This window comes from Psittacula echo (genome assembly GCF_963264785.1).
Source record: "Psittacula echo genome assembly, chromosome: 3".
Lineage (NCBI taxonomy): Eukaryota > Metazoa > Chordata > Aves > Psittaciformes > Psittacidae > Psittacula > Psittacula echo.
In genome coordinates this window covers 59,102,832-59,127,530 of record NC_137736.1, presented here as the reverse complement: position 1 = coordinate 59,127,530, position 24,699 = coordinate 59,102,832, and the positions used below count along the sequence as shown (strand labels likewise).

The following is a 24,699-nucleotide window of genomic DNA, read 5'->3' as shown; positions in this document are numbered from 1 at the left end:
AACAAACTATGAGTTGCCTTTGTGCAAACTCTCTTCAAAGTAAATGGTCATACAAGAGTTTCTGATGGCCTTTCCCTTGGCATGCCGCCTCCCTGTATTACTCATTTTGAATTCAGTACTTGAAATTCTGCCTCACTTAAACCATTTTCTGACCAGAAGTAGAGGGAAACCCCCAGCAAAAGCTTCCTCAATGCAAATAATCGCCTCTGTGGAGGTTGCCCTATTGATGCTTTTTGGTTTGCTGTTTATTCGGGATTTCCAAGAAGCCAAGTTTCTGCTTTTTTTCCATCCTGCACGTCAAGAAAAGTTTTATAGGACTCTACGTTGCAAGATGCACAGCCTACATATTCAAATTAGTGGCAAAAGGCTTTGGCCCTGCCATTCAGAAGCACTGTCAAGACATTGTTCTGTTTTCTCTTTACCCTTGAAGAGTATTAACTCACTGACTGGAAAGCCCTCCTCCTACTCAAGGCCACCAAATATCTTCGTAGAAGAAATGTTTTTTCTGTGTTGAGCCCACTGTTGCAGGTGCAAAGTATGCAAAGGCTACCAGGGAAAGGCAGTAACATGCCCAGAGTGAAGAGCAGCATTGCCTTCACTGCCGCTGGCTCAGAGGCAGCAATTACAGTATGAAGCTGCATAGCATGTTATTAATAAAATAGAGCACCATCTCTTGGAGGAGGCTGTCTGGCCCAATCATTTTAAAGTATTCATTCTCTCATCTATATAGGAGTGATCAGGGACTGGGGGCTGCATCCAAGAGGCAACTGAGCTGCCCGAAAGGTAATAGTTGAGTTAAAGCTGTGCACAGTTTTTGTGCAGTGGAAAGCTTAATTCAAGTCAAGGCAGTGATGAGAGACTCACAAGACTCCTCTGAGCCTGAATGTAGCCCTTGAACTGGGAGCTAGACCTGCAGAGTCCTGCTTTTAGGTGACCAGCCTTGCTGCAAATAAATTTCTCTTGGTAAATGGATAGCAACCGAGGCAGTTTGCCAAAATGTCTTGTCCTCTTTATCACAGTGAAAGAATATTGACTCATACTTCTGCCAGTTCAGTTTAGGGTTGTTCTGTGGTCAAAGATTAGTAGGGTGATCTAAGGCACTGATCCAGGTGGGTTACCTTTGCAATAAAACAGTTGTTTAAGACTTTGTCACAAGTAAAATAAATGTTCTTACAAAGATTAACATTAGAATTGTACATCATGGGGTTTTGTTCTCTTTTTTTCCTTCTTCACAGAAAAGAAAGGCCTAGAATAATTTATTACTGTTGTGGCACAATCTCATTTAACTTTACAAGCTCTGTAATGTGAAATGACTTTCATATAGCACAACAGCTGACATGTAAAGATAAACATTATTTTATTATATCTGTGACTCATTTGACATCAGTCCACACTTATTCATACTTCGAGGAGCACATTAATGGGTAGAAAATTTGTTTTAGTTACCAAGCAAATTAATATTTTCATTCATTTTGTTTATGGTGTGTATCTACAGCTGTAATAAAATGTAGACATTTAGGGCAAAAGTCCTTTCTGAGGCCCATGGCTTGTGATCTCAGATCTGTAGGCAGCAGACAGCTGGGGGCTTTTTTTCATTTATGTCTGTGAGGGAACTGGAGTTAGTAATGCTGGTAAAATAACAGCTGCTGAATGCTATTTCCCTACAATCCAGCAATTATAGCACGTGCCACTACCTGATAACTTAATTATTCTCTTGCACAGTCCTCGCTCTGATGGTTTCAGATATTTGAATTCTTTCTTCTTCTCCCAGGGTATCAGATGGCTCTAAACAGTGAGTGTGGTCTAATAGGCTCTATGCAGGAGGGTCTGCCTTGTTTCTTTCCCTGAAGAGGAAGTTGCTTAGTAAGCAGGGCCTTCTGTGCTCATGAACAGAAATACGGAACATGTGGCTAAGACCCTGCTATCTGTGCTGTCTCCTTCTTGTTGAAGGAAGGCCAGAGTTTTTCTTTTTTCCCATCATTCTGAATGCGAGAGTTATTGATGCCCGGTGCCAAAAAAATATCTGAGATCTGCCCATCCATCTGCTGTTCCTGTGGGACTGCAATGCTGTGCCTCCCATCCCCACAGTGTGACTCCAGTGCTTCCCTTATGCACAGGAGGGAGATGGTCCTTTGGCAGCCTCCAGCTCTGATCCCATCCTACCTGGTAATCTGACTGCCTTCCACTTACCTAGCATATTGTAAACATTTTTTATAAGTAAAAGTCTATAACAAAAGAGGAACCCAGGAGGTGATGTGAGGAAAAAGAGACCCAACTATAACAGTACTTGTTTTCTAAGGTGATCATGAGATCGGCCATTACTTATTCTTCCAGCTACTAGATAGACACTTCTGCGAGTACTATATGAAACCAATAAGCAGCTAAATGTTTTATGTTGCTCAAGAATTGATATATGCATGTTTCAGTTCTTCAATCTGTTCCATTCCTCTGATGATTTTTTATATCTATCTCCATTGTCCCACTACTTCTTGGGCTTGACTGCTGAACAGGTTTTGGTCGTGGGCTTCTTTTGACTAAGCAAATACAGATGAAGTTTTCACACTGCCTGAATATTTTAATTGGAAGACTCAAGACAAATATAAGAGGCCACCAGATCCCTTCCTGTTACCTGTAAATAACTTTCAAAGACTACTCAGAATGCTGTAGACATGTCAAGTTTTCAGTAATCTCAGAAAAAGAAAGGGAACATCCTAATGTAAATACCAAGTAGTATATGTTATGTGTCCTGGGGGGCCAACATGCCAATCAGACTGAAAATGTGCTCTTCAGTAGAACACTGCTGCGGCTTTAATCAGCTTTAGCTATTCTTTTCCTCTTTTTTTCAGAGTACCATATTTACTAAACTGTAGGGCAACCTTGAATGCAAAGTAACTTCTCACTGTTTGTTTTAGGAGGAAAAAAACCCCAAATATCATCACGTGCTGAAAACTCCCTGAATTATCATTGCAATCCGGAATGATCCTATCTCTGACAAACCACCCCAATGCCTGATAGGGATCAGAATTAATGTGGATAGGAAGTATGCTGGTTTTAAGGGCTGGGCTTGTTCTCAGACAAGGCAGTTGCTGGTGCCATGTGCAGTCAAGAAGAAGCCAGCAAATAAACGTTGTAACTCTTTAAATCTTGAGGGTTATTTCCAGGAGAGTTTCTGGAGAGAAGTGTACAGAAATGACAGTAAAGACTTCCTCAGTAAAGAGCATGTGGTTTTGTGACTATGATGCATGAATAATGACATAAATGTTACCTGCAGACAATTATGTAGTTTATGAGATTCAACAACATACCCCATACATTGGTGGAAATAATTGTATCAGTAATTAAAGGTGTACCTTGTGTCTAGACCTGGGATCAACAACTGTGGGAAACCACAGCAGGTTCAGTATTGGGTTTGGTAACCAGATTGTAAAAGAAGGAATCATGAACTACAGATATTCCTTGCCAGCAGTAGTGCCTTCAGCTGGCATTCAGGATGTTGTTATAAGCAGTAACTACCCTCAGAGATCCTTTTAAAACATTTGATCAAGTTACAAAAGTAATTACATTTTTGTCCAACTTTATCCAGGAAATAAGTCACCTGGAGACAGCATGCCTTTCCAATATGCAGCCAGCCAGATCTCATGCAGAAGAGCTGCCTTCTGTTTTTGAGTGCTGCTTTGCTTTCTGTGCAACTTGTGATTTCAAGGGTGAGATTGAATTTGTGGCATAACAGCTCAGATGGAAAAAGTGCACATTAATTTCAGGGGTTGGCTGAAAGTCCTGAACATGGTACATCCATCCCAAACTCTACACAGACTGAACATTTCAGCATTGGAATCTCTTACGAAAATTGCTTCAGTTGCTTTAGTTGATTTATGATTTAGGCTACAATTTATTTGGGAATCAGATTAATTGTGGTTAAAGACTGAATGCCCAAGTTTTCAAGTCCTCTCTCTCACTCTTTTCCCCCCACCCCAGTTCCAAAATCTGGAAGAAAACCCCCAAAATCATTAAGATTTATAGACATATTTAGCTAGAAACAATTTGCTGTACTTAATAACAGGTTTGAACAGAAAGAGTTTTAAAACTTTTGCAATTTTTGTGACAGATCCAAACTTCCCAGAAACTGCTGAAGACACGCTTCAGATGTATGGTCCTGATTATGCTCATATTCATGTGATTGCCTGGATTTAGCTGTAGCATTCAGACTTCCAGCTTACAAGAAGTTTGTTGGGGGTGATTCCCAAATGTTTCCGTTCATTCAGCCAAGTAGGGCATAAACTGTGCTCTAAAAAAAGGGAAGCTGATATAAAATTATTTTGTTTGGATCTGTATCCCAACGTTGTTCCTGGTTAAAGTGCTCAGAGGCACATGAAAACACAGCCTTGAACCACAGGAGAAAAAGTCATAGCTCAAGGATGTATTACACATACGTGAAGACTACACAGATGACTTGAGAGCTTACAGATGCTGGGGAGGAATACATTTCAGGAAGGCCAGGGCCATAGATCATTGCCTGGCATCTCTTCAGCTCTGTAAGCTGTTCTCTCCGGGATCAGGTTTCAGAAAGGAATGCCGTCATGGGAGATTTTACACCATGACTAAAACTGCTGACTTTCCAGCAGGATGTTTAACCTCCCATTCCAGGCTCAGCGCTTGCTTTATTTACTAATGCAGCTCCTAGTTGTTACGTGGTGGAAGAATAGGAGTAAACGCTCTGCCTTGGGAGTGTATTTGTGAGTGAGAAAGTACCACTCATCAACCCAGCATCGTAGTCTCTCCTCTGAAACTGGGAAGAGTCTGCAGTCAGGAAGATATTACAAGGAAAGAGCATGAAAAGGAATTAGAGTTCACTGTCAGTTCTGATCCCAGCAGAAAACTTATCTGTAGAATAGAGCATCCCAGGCTGCAATATATCTTCTGGTACATTCTCCATGCTGGGAGGGAGGATCTGGACAAGGTCCACTGCAAAGGCAACAGCTGCAGGAAGGTTTTATGACCACATGGTTCTACTAGAAACACGGCAATTTGGTGTCAGGAGATTGACTTGGGACAAACCCTCAAAACATACCTTTTGCTGTATAGCAAGAAACTACCGGCCAGGGGTAAAACCTCTACCTGCAGTCACACCAAAATATTATTTTTGGTGAAATAGTGGGTAGTAAATTATTATTCTGAAATATCAATAGTACCGAAATGATGACAGTTTTTTAATGTCACAGAAATACCAAGACCAAGGTTCTTATTTAGCTGCTTTTTTGTAGTAACAGAAACATACCTCAAAATACAAAAGTTTAAAATGGGAAACCTGTTAAGCATTGCTAACCTGTGCTGTGGGACTGGTTCAGTCCCTGCCAATGTTCACAGGTTCTTCATGAGTAACAAGGTTTTATCTTGAACCCCAGATTCCTGAGTCATGGGATTTTATGACATTCTTCCCTCTTGTCCTTCCCCTCCTGTTGCCAGCCATCATGGAATTATTTGAAACAGCAAGGATCCTGAAGCCTGAAAAAAAAAGAAAGCAAACAACCCACCTTTAACATGTATATACCTACGTATGCATACACCCATATACCCATATGTATATGTATATATAGTACACATGGGTGCATCCATATGTATCTGTCTGGAGGGAGGGAGGGAGGGAAGCAGACACATAACCATCTTGTGATCTTTGTTAAGGCAAGGATTTCAGGTTTTGGAAGGCAGTTGCTGGCACTGCCAACCCTCTAAAAAAACCATCAATGAAAATTAGGAGTTACATAGCTGGTTTGGAGGAGACTCAGCACACTGCCAGACAAGACCCTTTAGGAGGCAACACACTGTGACTTGGGTCTTGCAAACGCTTGATCCACTTGAGCAGCTTTTCACATGGATAGGGATGATAGTCAGCAGGCAGCAGGAGCTACCCATGGAGGAGCACAAGAGCTCCAGCTCTTTCATCAGGAGATTCCAGTGTCCTGATACCGCACTTAGTTTTCTCACTCGTGGTAGTAGTTTGCATCATGCATTGTGAGGTCAGAAGCTAAGGATCAAAGAATTACATTCTTCCTCATGAGTAAGCTCTAGCATGATCTGGAATGACTCATCAGGTTAAAGGGTTGTAAGGCTAAGCCGTTTATGAAAATACACTGTTAAATATTGACTGAGTTTTCTAAGAAGGTATTTTTTGTATAAAAAGCATTAAATGCCTCCAGTAGGTACTAAATATTTAAATACAGTTTTTGTCAAGTTTCATAATTCTATATTCTGTAGACTTTGCCTCTTTTTTTTCTGTATCACAAAATAGATTTTAAAGAAAAAAACCCAAAAAACCCAACAAAACACCTAAATCCCATAATGCCAGCAAATATTTTCACCATCCAGTATATTCAGACTTATTTAATTAACTTGAGAGGCTTGGTTTTTACCAGGCTCTTTCTATGGCTATGATAAATTATATCTTCCAGATCTGATTATTCATTAAATGCCTACTGTGAATTTCAGGCTCCCTCATGCTTAAATACAGTGCATGCTTAATGAGATTAAAAAATAAAATATGTTTCTTAATTTTATTTAATGTATGACTTAAAATTACAGAATTTAAATTCTAAGGATGCCACAGAACACATCAATTAACTGTACTGAGCTAATTAGCTTTTATAATAATTTTTTTGACTGCAGCACATATATTTTCAGACCTGAAAGAAACGACTGGACTGTTTATTCCCGAGATTAGCATAAAAGCCTTGTTGTGATTTCAGTGGTGGGCACATTTTAATCCAGTTTTGCAGTAAATAATGAATGACTAAATCCTCATTGCATTTATCAGAAAGATTGAATGATGAAATGAAGCTTTATTTTAGAGTATTGTTCCCCACTGTTTCTTGAGTGGTGTAATAAGGTCTTGGAAAGCTTGTTGCAGGACTTAGAAGACATGAACATCTCACTGCTTTGCTATAACAACCTGCAGAAGTTTAGCTCTCCTGCAGCTGGGGAGCAGGAATAGAGCTGAGGTTCTTGGTAGCTGCTGCTCAGAAATCCATGGGCCTGGTGCAGTGCACACCAATAGTTACAGGGAGGTTCCCACAGCTTCCTGTAGATTCTGGCTTAGATGGGTTAGAGCTGTGCTGCACACATTGCAGTTGGTTCATTATTTTTATGTGCCTGTTTCTCTGGAGAGGGTTATTTTCTTCTTTTTGTCATGAAGACGACATATCACTTCTTTTTTATTTTGAATGAACTGCCCCTGTATGGCTGACTTTATTTTATCCATTCAGAGCTATAATAGAACTGTAAGCACAACCTTGGGTAAAATTTGCATAAGAAATTATTTGCAGCATGCCGCCAACCGCCGCTTCATTATATTTACAGGAAACCCCCTCCCCTCTCAACAAAGCAAAGATTTAAAAATAGGATTCTGCCTGCAGAGCCCGATGTTATTGCTGCTGTCTTCAGCTGCAGTCCTGTCATTTATGACAGTCATGTAGTTTGTGCAGCACAGGCTGAGAATACACAGAGACAAATGCGATGTTTATGAAAATGCCATTTGTGTAATAAACAAGAAGGAGGACGCAGTGTGAAAAACAAGCCTAAAGGATGACACAAGCTTCTCAGAGTCATCCTGACAAATCTTTTAAACTGTCTTAGCTGGAAAGGAAAATACCCCCTGGACAATTTGCTGAAGATTCCTTCTTCACAAGTAACTTCAAAATCAAAATGAAAGACTTTTCCAAGAGAGATTTTCTGCTTCAGCTGCAGTTACTGAGCTGGGGAATGCATTAATTCAAGCAAGTCCTACAGCTTGCATTAAAAAAACCTAACCAACTCTGAACTGAACTGAAAATCAACAAATTGTGTCTTACTAGGCAAACACCCATCAGGAAGATTAAGATTTAATGTCAATAGGTTACATTTCTTGCAGCCCTTTGATCTGTGGTATCTGTGAGTATACCTCATTCTCTCCTTTCCCTCTCTTACATTGCTCCCTGGCATCCTCTTCTGCATGGAAGAAGCCCCCTGAGGTCATCTCATCTTCCAGTAATGTGTTTTCAAGTCCTCTTCTCCTGTGGTGTCTGTAAGAAAACAGCTGGTGTTTAACAGCTCGAGAGTGGCACTTGTAAAACAGGAGCTGCATTAAAAGTGTAAGAAATGGTGCTGCATGGATTTTTACATTTTATAGTCTCCCCACTCCAAAATGAGTACGGGGCTTGTTCTTTTAGACTCTCATCTATGAAGGGCAATTCAAGTGCAACATGGGGCATTAAGAACCTGTGGGAGGTTCTTATAAACATTAATTAAATATTTAAAAATAATAATATGTACACCCAGCCCCAGTTAACTGAGGCTGGTTACACAAGCACCCGTTTTGCTGCTGGTGGACTTGCTTCGCGGCTTGGCAAAAACAGCTGGAAAATACATTTTTCTGATTTGTTAGACTAGCATGTGCCACTGCCAGTTTCAGAGAGTCATATGAATGATATTTTATAGTCTGAGATGGAAAGTCTGCTGGAAGCCATAGTAGGCAACAAGCACTGACTGGCAATAAAATAGTCCTCAAATGCTAGATGTTCCTCAGTATTGGACTGAAGTGGCTGCGTTTAAGTCACTGTCTGGCATTCATGGTGTTCAGGGTAAATTTTGCTATTGAGTTTTTGAGGAAACAAATGGGGCCAGTAGTTAGAGATGATTTCAATAGAGAGCAATTAGTATATCTAATAAATAGATAGTTAATAGATCACGGCTTGCTCAGCATTGCTCAGGAGGTAAGACAGGGCAGAAAACCACAGCAGAAGTGTTCAAGGCCAGGTTGAATGGGGCTTTGAGCAACCTGCTGTAGTGGAAGGTGTCCCTGCCTATGACAGGGGCTTGGAACTGGATGATCTTTAAGGTCCTTTCCAATCCAAACCATTCTGTGATTCTAGATGATTCTATGATATGGCAAAAAATCAGACATTTCTTTATTCTCTCTCTGGCCCTGCCATGGGGACTCCACATGTGGCCACACAAGTTATTTGAATTTGGGCAGAGGAGATAACACCTACCTCTCCATGCTGCCATGAGATTGGCTTCATGTTTGTAAAGCAATTTGCCAAGATTAGGAGCTAAGTGCTATTTGGAAGCCCTATGCTCCTGCCTCTGACACCACCTTAACACCCACAGCTTTAGCAAGCCAGCAGCAGAGAGATGGAAGCAGCCACTCTTCTTCCCTTATTAATGTATGAAGCCACCTCTGTGGGGCTACGCTGTGCCTGTCATTATTAGTATGCAGCTGCATATATTTTGTTGTCTTTGATCGGATCTGCAGTTATATTGAGTGGGATTATCTTTTGTGCAGCACATATCATTACAAATAAGAAAATGTGTTAAAAGTAGAAGAGCAGGATTGTTTTGTGCTTAGTGTCATTTCTCAGATGTTTTACTTGCCCACTTCTGCTCCTTTTGGAAATAGGAAGCGTCCTTTCTCTTTTTCTAAGTATCTATGAATTTTCCTGTGCTTGTGGGAAAAGCAACTGGACAATGACCCAATTCAGTGCAAATGAAAGGGATTCCTAGCAAAGGATGGTAATATGCGCAGTGCTGCAGGTATGTGAAAGCACTGAATAGCCACCTGTGGGTACTGAGAAGGGAAGACTTCTGCCATAACAGAGCTATAATCACTTTGCACTTTCCCTCATTGCCAAGAGCTGGAGCTCTTAAGTGCCATCCTATTTTTATATAAAATCTATTACGTTTCTACCTCTTGGCCATTTTATCCAGCTATTCCTATCTGCCCTCACTATTGCTGGCCCTTAGCAGCAAGTCTTGAAAACAAATGCAGTTCCTACAGCCTTCCATTCATGAAACTGTTGGTGGTAGAGGACCCTGTCTGTAAAGAATGGAAAGGAGAGAACAGCTTATAACAATATAATGAAATGGGCTGTAGGCCCAGCATCCCTTCTCAAAATGAAACCAGGAATCCTCTTCCAAACACAATGCCTTACCTCAAAGTAGACTCTTAGGTATCTTGTCGCTGTTAACTGTGTGTTATGGAGATGCTGACAGTCACTCCTGCTTACATTTTCACATGTTTTTCAGCAGACTGATCAAATAGGCAGGTTTTCAGGAATAGATACTATGCATTGTGGTTTTGTAACAGGTTTTTCATTCTCACATGTTAACTTCTTCTAAATATTTCTTTTATCACTTAACACTTTTATCAATCTCTTCCTTTCTCAATAAATTCTGATGATATATTTGTGCATTCCAAGTATAAATTTCTTCAGTGGTAGAAATCACCAGAGAAGGTAAAGCAAAGCAAATGTAGTATCAAAACAACCAAAAGAGAAGATTCTGTTAGAGTAGTGCAAGATAATTCTGGTTTTTTGCTACACACGAAGATACATCCAGGTATGTGGGCTGCAGAGGAGGGGAAACGTACTTTTATCTTGTTCTAGGCTCATGGGCTGTTCTCATTCAGCCTATCAGTCACGATCCCTCGGTTCAATGTGTTTAACCAAGACTATGGACCTGGTCGTCCTGTGTTCTGTATTCCAGGATGGTTATGATCCTTTTCAAAACTAGATACTTCTTGGCAAGATTCTGGTGCTGCTTTTTTATGTTTTGTGTCCAAAAGTGGAACAGGGCCTTCTTCGAGTCTGATTTGGGAAGACCTGAAAGAGGAAGGCTGCTGGAATCCCTGTGAGGAAAGGAAAGCAGAGTTTTCTGTAGCAGCTTACTCAAAAAGCATCTTGTTTGCTGTTGGAGGCAACAGCATTTTCTGTGTTTACCATTGTCACAGGATGACAGTATCAAACACGAAGCTACTCAAAAGTTGTGCGCCTGTCACCATGTGCTTTTTTAAATACTTGTAAATGATTTATTAAAAAGAATATGAACTGTAAGTGCCAACACCCTTTTGCTAGTTAGCTATGTCTTAAACTGCTTTTTGTGCTTGCTTTTATGGCTAAATTCAAGACTTTCTTTGGTGTTGAGACCCCTTATTCTGCTGACATGGGCCACAAATTGTGTACACAGTGTGATGACAGCTGTATATAAATATTCATTACAAGACCACTACAAGAGAGATGGAATTTAAGTGCATCTGAAGCCAATGTAGGTAGCTGTAGAAAATGGAGTCTGATGTGATTATTGCTTGAAAATATTCTGGGCACATGGGGGACCACTTGATGGCACAGGTTTTCTTGTTGAAGTGGATCTTTGGTACAGCATTCACAGTTTTTAGGTTCAAAATGATGGAGGGGCTTGTTACAGTATTTTGTTAAATAAAGTAGAATAAAAAGCAAAATACATTAGTTCTGAGTAGAAAAATAAACATTCTGGGCATCAGCACAGTCTTTCGGATAGACAGGCTCCTTATTTCTCTCCTGAAGAGTGCTTTGGATAGCATTTGAGGAAAGATAAAGAATGGTAATGATAAACTGATGATAAACTTCTATGAACTAAGAAACAGGACATAAAGTTATGAATTTTATGTATGCGTAAGAGCTGAATCACCACTGAGACTTGAATTGGCAGACTTTTTGAATCCGTATTTCAAGTGAAATTCCAAAATGAAAAGTCATTCCAAAACAAAATAATAAACTTTGAGATTTTCCATGGAGGGAGATTTGTGAATATATATTTATTTTTTTTTCTCCTAGGGCAGCATTCTAAATGACATATTTGCTTGTCCTTTACAAATTCTTCCTCAAGGTCTTTGAACAGCTAATAGCTCTGGCTCCTTACCATGCAGTGACGTGGGAAGCTCAAGAGTGAGGAAACTGAAAAAGCCCAAATTTCTCAGATTTTCAGACTGTTGAGAAGCCCAGCTCTTGGAAGTCCTGGAAAAACCTTCACATGAGCATCTGGTTTGGAACCTGGAGCTGGGTTACTGTGGGATAATTCATACAACAACATAGACTAATCACGAGGGCCTTGTCATTTAAACACTCTAATTACTTTTTTTTCTGCAATAGCTTCTGCTCTTTTCCACATCCCACATTGCAATCCAGGGCTACTATGTTAATTGGAAGTATATTCCGGTGTGTGAAGTGGACATTAATTAGCACCTCAGGGGCACATTCTGATGTCCTGACTCATGTGGCATGGAGGCGTACCTCAGAGTCACTCCATCACAGCCTGTGGGACTGCTCATGAAGAAAGGTGCTTCCTGGGCCAGATGAAGGCTGGCTGGGAAGCTCCGAGTCACCTATATGGGACAAGAGGCTCCACTGACTCTCCAGCATGCAATGCCATGGCCTGGGGCCCTACAAAACAATAGTTATAGTACCACTTCCAATTATATTGCTCGACTAATAAGTAATATGAGTGGCTCCAGATCTTAAGTCTGTGAGCAATGTAGAAACACTGTAAAAATTGGAATTGCAGGCAGTATTGTAATAAATTAATAACGTTGACTGTTACATGAGTCATCTGTGAAAGGGGGCCCTGAGTTATGAAGACAGACACCAACTGTGGGGGGTATGATGGAAAATTAAAATTAATGTGGCATAATACTACTTCAATTACAATAAAAGTGCTGCAGCTGGAAGTGATGGGAAAAGTGGGAGGGGCATAACTCCACTGATTAGCATAATTATATCTATGCACCTCGTTTCCAAACACGAGGTATGAATTGGTTTCAGCTTAGTATCAGCACCTCCTGCCAGCCATGCAGTGAGACAGCCGTGAGCAGACATCCCAGCTCCTGCACCACAGCATGAACCTGGCAGCCAGGGTGGAAGGAAACAAAAGGCACTGAGTAAACCAAAAACCCTTTGCCAGCAGGTTCCATGATCAGCATATAATAAGATATAATAAGCTGTAGTTTGTTTGAGTTTTTTTTTTCCCTTAATGCTATTAATCATCTTTCAGAGCCCTTACAAAATGCACTTCCCTGATGATATAAAACATCCCGTCTAGCATCACTTCCCTGGCTTTTTCCTTATTGTAAACCCATGTCACCTGAGGATCAGGGCTGCAGATGTCACTGAATACAGCTTCTTTGGTGGTTACTACAGAATTATGTCTGTCACTGTCTTTTTCATGAACATCAAATGAAAATCCCAGCAGGAGGAATGCGGGCCAAGTTATAAATCACCTGGGCAGTGTCTCAGTTGTGCTATCTCTAAGAGGCATGTCCTGCTCATAATAACAGCTTGGGATTAAAATGTCAGCAAGTACTTCATGAAAGTTGATTATCTATGAATTATTTCATAACTCCATAGAGTATGAAAATATGCTTGAAAGAGTTATTCAGACTTGAGAATTATTATCTTAATTGTGCTTAGACTGGAAAAATAATTACGAAGCACTATTGATCTCTCTTGAATGAGCTCAGTGGTAGTGAAGTATTTTAAAATGCTTTAAAAGGAGGACAGAGCTGAAGTTATTTAAACACAAAGTCCAGCCTAAAAGTATTCTAAGCAACATGTCCATCACAAATGTAATACAGACATATATGTAAACTAAAATTTATTAATTGCCTGTTTATTTTCCTGTATTATCAAAGTGTTGTGCAGGATTTCATCAACACCAAGTATATTCTATATTGTTAGAAGACAGTAAAATGTTTTAAAACATAGCATTAATAATGTCTCATGTAGAACCTGATGTAATTCATATAACATGAAAAGACTCTGTATCTGCCAATGAAGAGAAAGCCAATCCTTAAAATTCTCTACATTTTGAAAATTATACACTAGCTATTTTTTCTACACAAGATAACTGTCCAGTGTACATCCTCCTGGGTAAAGAAGCGTCATCTATGATATATTTCTCTTGGCCAAATAACCCTTAGCATGAATGAATGTAGAGCAATTTATTTATTGTTCAAAACACAGGTCTTAGTATAAACACAGTGACTGGGTATAAAGGCTCAGTATTCAGGACCAGTATTTACCATCTCTCAGTGATTGTTGTTGGACTGATGCTGCATTTACAAATAGAAACAAATCTTTTTTATCCTTTTTAATGGCCAGCCTTGCAATCTCAGTTTATGATTTAGGAGACAGCTTTGAGACCTTTCCTTTTGGCACAAAACCTCCCCAGCTGCAGGGCCGTCACCCACACTCCCAGCCCCATCTCCCCTGCAGTGGCAAACAGCGAGCTCCCTGCTGCTAGACCACACACCATTGCATCTGAAAACAGGCTCCTCTCTCACTGAAACACATGAAGGTGTGTCTATCTCGGCCATTCACAGCAGTTGGAGCTCACTGGCAGGACCACGCCTGCCCATCATTCACATCATTTCTGACATTGAAGACACTGTGGACATTTCCTACCTGGCAGAGGTGCAAGCTGGTATGCTCAGCCTGAGCAGCCATACATGGGAATGCGGAGATAGCCACCCATCTCTCTCCACTAACTCATCAAGGAGGGCAGGTGACTAGCTTTGATTAATCACCCATTTCATTGATGACTGAAGCCACATGAGGCAAATACCTTTCTGTGTGCCTGAGTGACCAGCAGCCTGCAACTTGCAATTCTCATCTCGTCATCCCTTTTGATAACACCACAATACTATACTCTACATGAAAGAAAGAAAAACTATTTAGCTTAAATAATTTTTCAAGCTGATACACTGCTCTTTGCTGTATGTGTGATGGTTGAAGGGCAGATGAGTCCAGATCAACTTTACCTAAAATGGGAAAAGCTGCTTGTACAGTTGTCCACATTAAAATACCCAACCTGGTCTCTGCTGGAGCAGCTTACTGATGTAGGCTTTTCATTTGCACATTAAAGAGTTGAATTTATTGTTACACAATACTATACACCTTGCAGAATGGTAGCAGGATATTGTGAGGCAGCTCTCATTCCTCTGGATTCCCCTCCTCTGTATCCTGCCACACTACTTTCATCTGTAGTTGCCTCCTGATCACCCTCACATCATCCTACACCTGCAGCAGCCATATCTTTGGGGACTTGGACTTGTTTTCTTCAATTGGTGCCTCTCTTACCCCACCCTTGCTACAGTTTTGGCAGTAATACAATAATATTACAACGTCTCTTGTCTAAGCCTGATTAGACAATCTTAATGTACCCACTTTGATTTGCTGTTGCAATAAAATTTCTGTTATCTGCTACACAAGGTGGGCAACTTCTTAAAAAAAAGTTTGATTTTTAACAATTAGTGGTCTTTTTTCTGGCATTCCCAACATTCCCTGCTCTCATAGGCTTAGTCACTGTAACAAGTATTTCTAGTACTTCTAGTACTCTAGTATTTCTCTATAGAAGGCAGACTACATGAAAGAAATGTATGTAACACCCTCGCAAACACTTAAAAAACAACATGAAATTACAGAATTCCTTGTACATACCTTGATGGTTTGATTTGAGTATGAATGGTGGGATCACAGCACAGCAAGATTACTGTGGATGCGGTATGACTCTAGATATGTATAAATTTTTTCATTGTAAATGAATGTCGTCTGAGTTAGGTTCAGCCTGTAGATACCATCAAAAAATTGTCTCCAACCTGGCTGGGATCCCAGGAACTCTTATGTGTCTTGATGACATTGACAAATATGACCTCTCTCTACCCTTTCACACCAAATGCTGCCTAAAAGATTCTGGTGGTTTTGATGACACTCGCTTCATTTGCACAATTGTCATTTGTTGCTGAGCTAACACTGAATCTGTTGGTTTGCACAAACCACTGCACAGCTTATCACTGTTGCTCCGGAGTGCTTATGAGGAGACAAGCCTTCCCTTACTGGAGTAAACTCTTCATTCCGCATCTTGCCTTGAAAGAATGAACTTTTCGCTTCAGCTTATCCTAGTGCATTCAGCTTGCTAAGTTATTTACTAGCTTTTAAACCATTCTGCAGAATGTTTATTAGAATTTTGAACTCTTCTGGAACCCAAACAATAGAAGCATTTTCAGTATAAACTTCTGTCACTATGTGTATATAAGCTGTGCCCCAAATGTCTCTCCACATTCAGTGTTTTTATGATGGTGCAAAATGAGTGTTTGAACCCAAAATAAATTTTATTGAAAGTTTTTACTTGCTCTTATTTAAAATACTCCATTGAAAATTTCCCCTACAGTGCAAATTATTCTACTCCTTTCTTTCTCTCACTTTTCCTGTCTCTCCATTTATGCCTCTTCATTCTCTTTCATTTTATATCTTGCATTTAGCATTTTTGCATTCTTGCTGTTAAGAATAGAGAATAGGCAGGACCTTCTTGGTAATTTTGGTCTCTTGTATACCAACTTTTTTTAAGCTGTTTGTGTCCCACCCATACTCCAGCTTTAAGTCTGTTCCAGGTCCTCACTGTTAAACTATTCCGAGACTTCCAGGGGCCTATGATGTTCCGTATCTTCCAGGGTGTATATGCCCTGTCCTGAGGGTTCACAGCCCAAGGGCTATCAGTGGGCAGACATTAGTGAAAGGAGGCAGAGACATGCTACTCATGTTAACTAGAATCATCCTCTGATGGAAAGACAGAGATGGGAGAATGATGGAGAGATACCATGGCAAATGAGATGATTCCTCACTGGAATAAGAAGCCAGTTCCATTTTTTCCACTCCCCTTAAAAAGAACCCCTCGGTTCAAGAATAAGTTGTAAACAAGAGTGACTTCAGAAAGGGGAAGAAGCACATCACTCAGGATGGACTTGGGGAAGAACAAGACCTGCGAGAGCCTCTCCTCTATTTGCTGGGGAGGATAAGAAGCACTTCCATGCAGCTTATGCCTCATAATCCTTCTTTCAGTGTAAACTCTCCAGTACGGGCATGGTGCCTGCTATCATGCTTTAGTGCTTGTGCAAGCAGGCTACCTGGAAAGAAATTAATGTGATATAGGTAAAGGCAATATCACCCCAGGGCAGTGAGGAATCAGCAGCACTTGTACCTTTCATTCTCTGTTCCAGAGATACAAATAAAAGAGAGTGGCAAACCTTGATGTGCAGCGCCGGTCTTAAACACAAAGGTCATAGAGCACTGCTATCTTTTTTATTTTAAAAGTTATTTTAAATTTTGATCAATCCATTAGGCACTGTTTTAAGTAGCATTGCTTCTTCAGTGACAATCTCAACTCCATTCATACCTGGTCATGCTACATGTGGTAACTGGAAGACAGAAATTTGCCAGGATGGAGAAGTTTCTGTTTACTCCTGTCAGTGTGAAAACACTTAGAAGTGAAGTATAGATCTAAAGAAAAGTAGAAGGAAGAGAAAAAAAATAAAAGCCACGAGATGGTATGTGCATCTTCACCAGCCGTCCTTCTTGCAAGACTGCACACAGAAGATTCAGGAAGCAGCAGAGGATGACTACATAGAGAAGATAGATATGCACAACTCAAAAGCATGGGTGGGTTGTTAAAGATAACCAGTTGCTGACTTCTGCTGGAAATACGTCTCTCTTTCCTCAAGGCCTGAAATTAGGTTTTTAAACATGGGCACTGGACATTCACAAGAGATGCCCAGCTTCTTATTATTCTATGGCTAATGGTCTAGTCCTACAGCTGTTACAGTTTGGTTATACCTATGTGCATATACCTACATTAAACTCCTACTCCTGTGCCTTCTTTCTCCAGTCCAGTGCTTCTACAGCATGGGACTCATAGTTTATTCAGTGCATCCAATCTGTTATGCAGATAGTGGGGAAAAGGGTAAAAAGCCCCTATCCATAATCACTTCCACCATGTGGGGGTCCAGCTTTTCCTGTTACGTATATACACATCTTTAATGTGGATCCCACTTCTACAGCTTGCATTCTTGCTTCTCCCTGTCATCACGTATCAGTTTCATACCCTTTAGCTCTCCTCCTGTCTCTAGCTTTTCCCTCTAAAATTTTAGTTTATCCCCATATCCCATGCCTCTCTTAATCCTCCGCTCTCCCACTACACAGTGCCTATTTTTTCAGGTCATGCTACCTCCATACAATGTCCTCACCAAAAAAAGTTTGTTTGCTTCTTTCTAAGCTCACATTAAACAGACTAAGGTGCCCGTGGGCTACAAGTCAGTCACAGGCTGTAGACTTCACAGTTCTGACATGCAGAACTTCGGTTAAAAACCGAAGGAACAATTTAAGAATACTTATTAATTTAAAATACTTCTCTTTGGGCTCAGTGCAATGCCATACAGATGCGATTGAGCCTGCTCTAAATCCAGCATTTCTTTGCAATGCTCTGTCCTGCCTCGTTTGCCTGCCTTCCTGTGAGGAACAGGCAAAATCCCACACTCTATGTCACTGTGCCACTGCTGATACCAGGTTCAGTTCTTTTACAGCTAGTTCATTTACCTTTGACTTTTGCAAGCATACTATGAAGAATTCTTTTAGGAGGCCCTGGAAGGGTGAGAACAACATACACATGAAAGGGGTATTTAAAATATTTCACTTCTTTGACTTTCTTTGTGTAATTTTTATGTTCTGCTTGCACTGCTAAACTGTTTTTAGGTGTATAAATTATTTTTTTTCCAGACAATCACTGTAAACAGTGTCTACTAAGAACAGCATTAACTCAGCTTTAATCCAGCTTGCTTTTGGTTTTTTCCTTACCCCTTGCTACTGATTCCCATCTCTTTGACAGGGAGTCAACAGGAAGCATGACACCATGGGACAGGATGTGTGACAGCATTAAACTTCCTGGTGAAGCTCCATTCTTTGTACTATCATAGCCATAAGAAACCTTACTGATCCCATGTATAATACACTGTCTCTTTCTTAATACAGTAGGAGTTAGATTAGATGCACCATATACAATGCTTTGCATGGATAAAGAAATACTGCAAATTTATGTTAAATGCAGCTTTAATTATTAAAAACCCCCCAAACAACAGAGAGAGACTATGGCAAAGAGATGTGGTTTTTTAAATGGAAGACAGAAAAAGAGTGGATTGTGTTTATATTTTGGTTGAAGAAGAATCATCATAAAAACCAAGCCAACAGTTTCATGTTATAAGCACTAATATAGAGGAAATGCTGACAATACTGATTTTTAACCATAAGAAAAAGTGACTAAATATATTTCTTGATAGGTGAAATATTCTAGAGTCAGGACAAAGTCATACTTGCTAAGGCAATCTCAGGGCCATGTTACAATATATTTTCTAATGAATGACAGAATAACATCCTTTCTACCCATCATTATCACTTCGCCTTTCAGCCTAAAGGTCAGATGAAAGAATAGCTTGAGATTGATTTTCATCATCCCTGTACAAGGACTGAATTCCTACTTCCTAGTTCCTTGGATCCCCACCTCCTTTATTATTCAGCCTTGCCTCATTCAGGAGGCAGCACCTGGAGAATACATTGCTCGTTTTCCACACCAGTTGCAGGGTGAGCAGTGGTCAAGGCAGGGCTTCCACGTGAATGAGGAGCAATATTTGTTTGATGTGCAGGGAGCATTTTATTTTCCTACGAACTTTACCTAAGAGACGACAGCCAATTGATCTTGAAGCCTGTGAGAGCTAGAAGTAGCTTTGCCTTTGCCCTGGGCTTGTTAGGCTGTTGTACAAGCCCCAAAATTCGAAGCATTGCAAGGAATGTTTCCTTGCAACACTTTTTGTTTAGTATACCCAAGCCTCTAGTGAAGGTTTCTGGCAGACTCTATGCATAGGAAGTACAGCACATATAATAATTACCTTTTTTCTTTAAACTCGTAATTACTCTATTTACAGACATCAAGGCATGAGAATAGATGGACTCATTCTGTATAGTGTAGAAAAAATTACCTTAGTGAGGCATTTTGGGTGTTTGATAAAAAAACTCTGTTGCTGGAAGCAGCAAAACAAATGAAGAAATTGATTAGTTTGATTTTTGGGCATCTACTTAGATATCCATTGCATTTGCACTCTCAAGAGTAATTTTAAAAGCCCCCTCCCTCCTCCCCCCCCCCCCCCAAATATGAGTTTCTAAAGAAGCTTGTGCTATGACAGTTACGGTGTCCGAAAGGATCCAGAGAACATTCAGTACCTACTATTTTTAATGATGGGACACTGTTTCATGCCTGAGAAATAAATGCCTTTTCTATACCTCAGGGGAAGAGTTGTGCAATACCAAATGACTTGCCATGCCCAGGCTAGTCTTTAAACCCTTGCTTCCAACTGTACGAGAAGCTAGAGCTCCAGAAAGCGACGTTCCCATCCAAAGCACATACCTTATAAGGAACTTTTCTTTCCTATCGCTGTTTACCAAGCCATCTCAGAGAGAAGACGCCAATGCTTTGATGTGCCACAGGACAGCCTTGTCCATGCCCATGGGTGTGTATTTCCATCTGAAAGCATCAATATGTAGATAAGACTGACCCTATAAAGTCACCAATCTTTTATGACTTTGTGATTGTGTAGTAAATTGAAGCAAAACAGAGAAAGTGCAGAGCTCAGTGCTCTCTTTCTTAGTTGGAAATTATGCTTAGAAACATTTGCCCCACAAATACTGCAAATGTGAACATGGGTTTCTGGCTATCAGACCTCAGCTGGAGCTTTTTAATCACAGAATCATAGAATCCAGGATGGTTTGGGTTGAACCTTATAGATCGGCCAGTTCCAACCCCCCTCCCACAGGCAGGGACACCTTGCAGAAGACCAGGTTGCTCAAAGCCCCATCCAACGTGGCTCTGAGTTCAGGTTTATGATGCACATCTTTTCCTATCTTTTGTTATGCTAGGATAGTTTCTAGTTAGGCTTCTCCAGGAGCAATTCCCCAGTAGCACATTTTTTTCCTCTAACTTAAACAAAGGATGCTCAAGGCTGTTCTTAGTATAAATATTGTCCATGGCTTAGGCTAAATTAAGAATTAAAGAGGACCAGAAGCCTGGAATCCACTATATATAGATTTCAGTGACTCTCCGAGTTGGTTCGTGTATTTTTGGCTCCCACAGACATGACGGCTGGTCGTTGCTGTGGCGTCTGTTGACAAGGAATTTATTCCGCATGTATCTCGCTGCCGGGCAGAAGCCCTTGCCGGTCCCCGTGTCCTGCCTATTTGCCGGCCCTGGGCAGCAGTGCCCTCCCGCTTTCTGCCCGGGGCGGGGGAGTGACGCCGTGCTGTAGCAACCGCGCGGTCTCCAGGTCAACCGCGGGGAGGCAGCGACGCCGGCTTAGGGCGGGCGGGGAGTGGGGCGGCGGCGGCGCGGCCGGAGGCAAGTGAGGGCGGGCGGCGGCAGCAGCGCTGGGGCTGGCGGCGATTGCGCAGCGGGGTCGCTGCGGGGAGGCGGGAGCAGCGGCGCAGCCCCCAGGACGGAGGAACCCTCAAGCCTTGCCGCAGGCTGTGGGCTTCCCATCCCCGGTGCTGGCAGGCAGGCTCAGGGGGTTTGACCCCGACCCGTCGTCCTTCATCGCAGAGGGCTTCCGTTCCACCCCCCACCCGTTTCCATGCAGTGTATCTGGAGACGCGGTAAGTTATCTCAGGTGGTGGCTGTGAGGGTGCCGTGTAGCTACCGCCTGCCAACGGGCAAGTGGTGTGGCCGTGCCTCAGCATGAGTGGCCATGGTGGCCAGTCAGGCCTTGCCCTGTGCTCCCCCTCTTCCTTAGGCCCTGCTGTAGTTTTCGTAGAATCATAGAATCAGCTGGCTTGGAAAGACCTTTAGGATCATCAAGTTCAAACCATCACCCCAGCACTGCCAAGACCACCACTAAACCATGTGTCACTAAGGGACACATCTACACAGTTTTTGAACGCTTCCAGGGATGGTGATTCCACCACTTCCCTCGGAAACCTGTTCCAATACCTCATGACCATTTCAGTGAAGAAATTTTTCCTAATATCCAACCTAAACCTCTCCTGGAGCAGCTTGAGGCTGTTACCTCTTGCCCTGTTCTGCTGTGACATACTCTGCCCACCCCAGCCCTCCACATACCTTTTGTCTGGTGTTCAGTGCGCTGGGTGGCATGGTGTCTTCTCGACCTGTAAGGCATGTGTGCTTTCCTGAGGCGTTCTGGTGTGTGAAGGACAGCTTGGCCGCATGGCCTTAGCAAACACTGCTGCATCCGTTAAGAACTCAGAGCGTGTGATGAGTGAAGGTGTTAGTCAGAGCAGAAGGGTAGAGGTGCCCAGATGAACTGTTGTTCTCCTTTTGAAAATAACCGGTTTTGATTCAGACTTCATGCTGAAAGTTATCCTGGCTGTCATCGGTTTTGAACTCACCTCTCCAAGGCTTGAGGTAAGCTCACTCTTTCTATCGGAAGTTGCTTTGTCTCCTTTCAAATGCTACTTTTCATACGGTGGCGCCAGCATTTCACATCCAGGTGCTGGAGGCTAATGCAAGGGAAAATCTGTTGCCACACCCTTGGGCATCTGGAAAATGAGATGGCACTCAGGATTTGTTCTCTGATGCAGGCTGCTGCTTGAAACATGTCTTGGCAAGTACCATGAGAGCACTGTGGCACTGTTTCTGCAGCCTGAGGGAGAAATGGCATAAGTCTGGTGGCTCACTATGGCCATTTTGCCATCACTTCCCTGTGGCAAGGGCTCCTTTTGACTGTACTGACACCAAGCCCAGACTAGTCAGGGGTTGTGCTGCTGGCAGGCATCTTGTGCTCAACACCCTGCCTTTCACATTGTTCGTGCCTTTCTGCATGAGCAGGGCAAAGGCTGGAATGGTTTGTATGTTTCTGTATGGGTATTCAAACACATCTAAGAGAAATAAATAGCATGTTCAGTTCTGCAATGAAGAGGGAGGAAGCTAAGTCTTTGGGTTATGATTTTATCCCAGTTTTGCTTTTCCTGAATGAAAAACTGCTTGATGACAACAGCTAGCAGCTGGCCTGCTAGTGATTCATAAATATCCCTCATTCATTCATCTTGTTTGTTAAAAGAAGAACCAACTAGATGGCAAAACACCATGTCTCAAAGCCATACCCTCAGCCAATCTAATCCATGCTACTCTGGTAGCATGTACTCTACTTGCTTCCTCTGGTGTTTTGTTTTCTATTCAGATATTGTGTCTTATTCACAATTGGGCCTTACACCACATACACGACCATGTATACACACATAATTCTCTTTCTTTGTGAATCATCTTGTAGTCTTATAGGCAAAGTTATGAATCTTTTCACAAAATTGTGTCTCAGATACTCCCAGGTTTAGTCATAAATTGGATTATAGCAAAGGTAAGGTATAATGCAAAGCAATAATGGAATATAATGCAACTGGCTGACAGTGGGCCAAAACACCACAGTCATTTTTCTAGCATATATGTACGGAAACTTCCACATTGGCTCTTTCTTATGGTAATTTAGAGTGAAGAAAGGGAAACCATATTACCAGTTTACCACTTTCCCATTTCTGAGTATGGGGCTCCCTGTCAAATTGAACTTCAGCCCTTCTCGACATGTGAAGTAGCTATCCTTTCTCATTTATAGTATTATTTTCCTTCAGGAAAATCTTGACCCCAGCCTTCTGCAGTTTACTATTGGCTGGGCCTGTGGAGCTGGTCTCCAGTTTTATATTGACCTGTGCATGGCAATATTTTAATTTTTTAGAACATGATAATTCCTCAGGTTTTTCAGAAGAAAGAAAAGAGGAGCTGCCAATCAAGAGATCTGTCATGACTGGCAATCCATGTAAGAGACTTGTTTGGAGTGACTGTGAGTATTTCAGGACTATTTCTTCATAGATGTCATGTTTTCCTGGATAACTTTCAGTTTTGTTTGCAGCACTGTGGTGTGCAAGCTGCTGGCTGTGTACAAGCCATTCTGAAGCTGTGCCACAGCTCTGCTGTATATTGGGTGCTGTGCAGGCCTTTCTGTGTTTTCGGAAGAGGAAACTGGGAATGAGTGTCCAAGTGACTATAAACAATGCCTGACTGTGCACAAAGCTCAAACAGCTGCAAACCTTCACCTGTCTCTCTAGAGTTAACATCTGTCACTATTGCTTCTGTATTGAGCAGAGGAGGAAGGCTGGTAAAGTGCCAACCTCTACAGGCATGCCAGCCCCGCACCCTGCTTGCAGGACTGATAACTGTGAAACAGCTGGTGCCAGACTGCACCATATAGAAGCCTGCTGTCACTGAAAGATGATTTCTGAAGATATAGGCTAATTTTCTTTATGTATTATTAACTGAGGAACAGTCTATCTAATGAACCTTTGTAACCACGTCAGTTGTTGTAATATTTGATCTTAGCAGAGAGTTCTTATCATATTCCAATCTAGACTGAAGGTTATTTTTCAGTCATTAAAGGTAGAAGTACCGTTCTTTGTATTTTGACCAGTTTGATCCATGCAGTACATTTACAGCAACAGAGACTGGGATACTCCAGATAATGTTGATGCTGAGGAAAATGGATAGAAATTTAAAAAGTCCACAGAAAGTAAACTAAGATACAGCAAGGGTATTTAATCAACTAGAGCCAGCTTAGCTCATGCAGAGTATGTTGGGAATGAACAGAAAATACCAAAGACCTTCTAGAACCTACGTGCTGAAGAACAGAGGCATTACTGTTGTCATTGCTCCCATTTCTGCCTCAGCCACTCTGGGCTCTGGGCTGCCACTGCTGCTGGTTGCAAGTGGAGCTAGCCCAGCCAACTATACATCAGTGCTGAAATATCTTTCTTGTTCTATAGAACTTTAAATGAAACTGCAGTTTCATGTTCATGATTTCCTGTGCATGCGCATGATCCATCACAGCCCGGAGCAGATACTGACAGAACCATCATTTACACTTGAGGTCGCATTTACACTGGATGGCTGCATGCAAAGAGTTGTGATCAACTGCTCAATGTCCAGCTGGAGACCAGTAACGAGTGGTGTCCCTCAGGGATCGGTGTTGGGACCGATCTTGTTCAACATCTTTGT

General features: G+C 41.6%; 1 protein-coding gene across 1 annotated transcript in view; it reads left to right on the top strand.

Moving 5' to 3' along the window:
* Positions 1-23,451: 23,451 nt before the first annotated feature.
* Positions 23,452-24,699, top strand: part of VWA3B (von Willebrand factor A domain containing 3B) — a gene marked incomplete at both ends in the record, with an annotated part of 64,964 nt that continues 63,716 nt past the window's right edge. Inside the window, 1 exon segment of the mRNA XM_080612538.1 lies at positions 23,452-23,491. Within this exon segment, the coding sequence (XP_080468664.1) occupies positions 23,452-23,491 (40 nt within the window).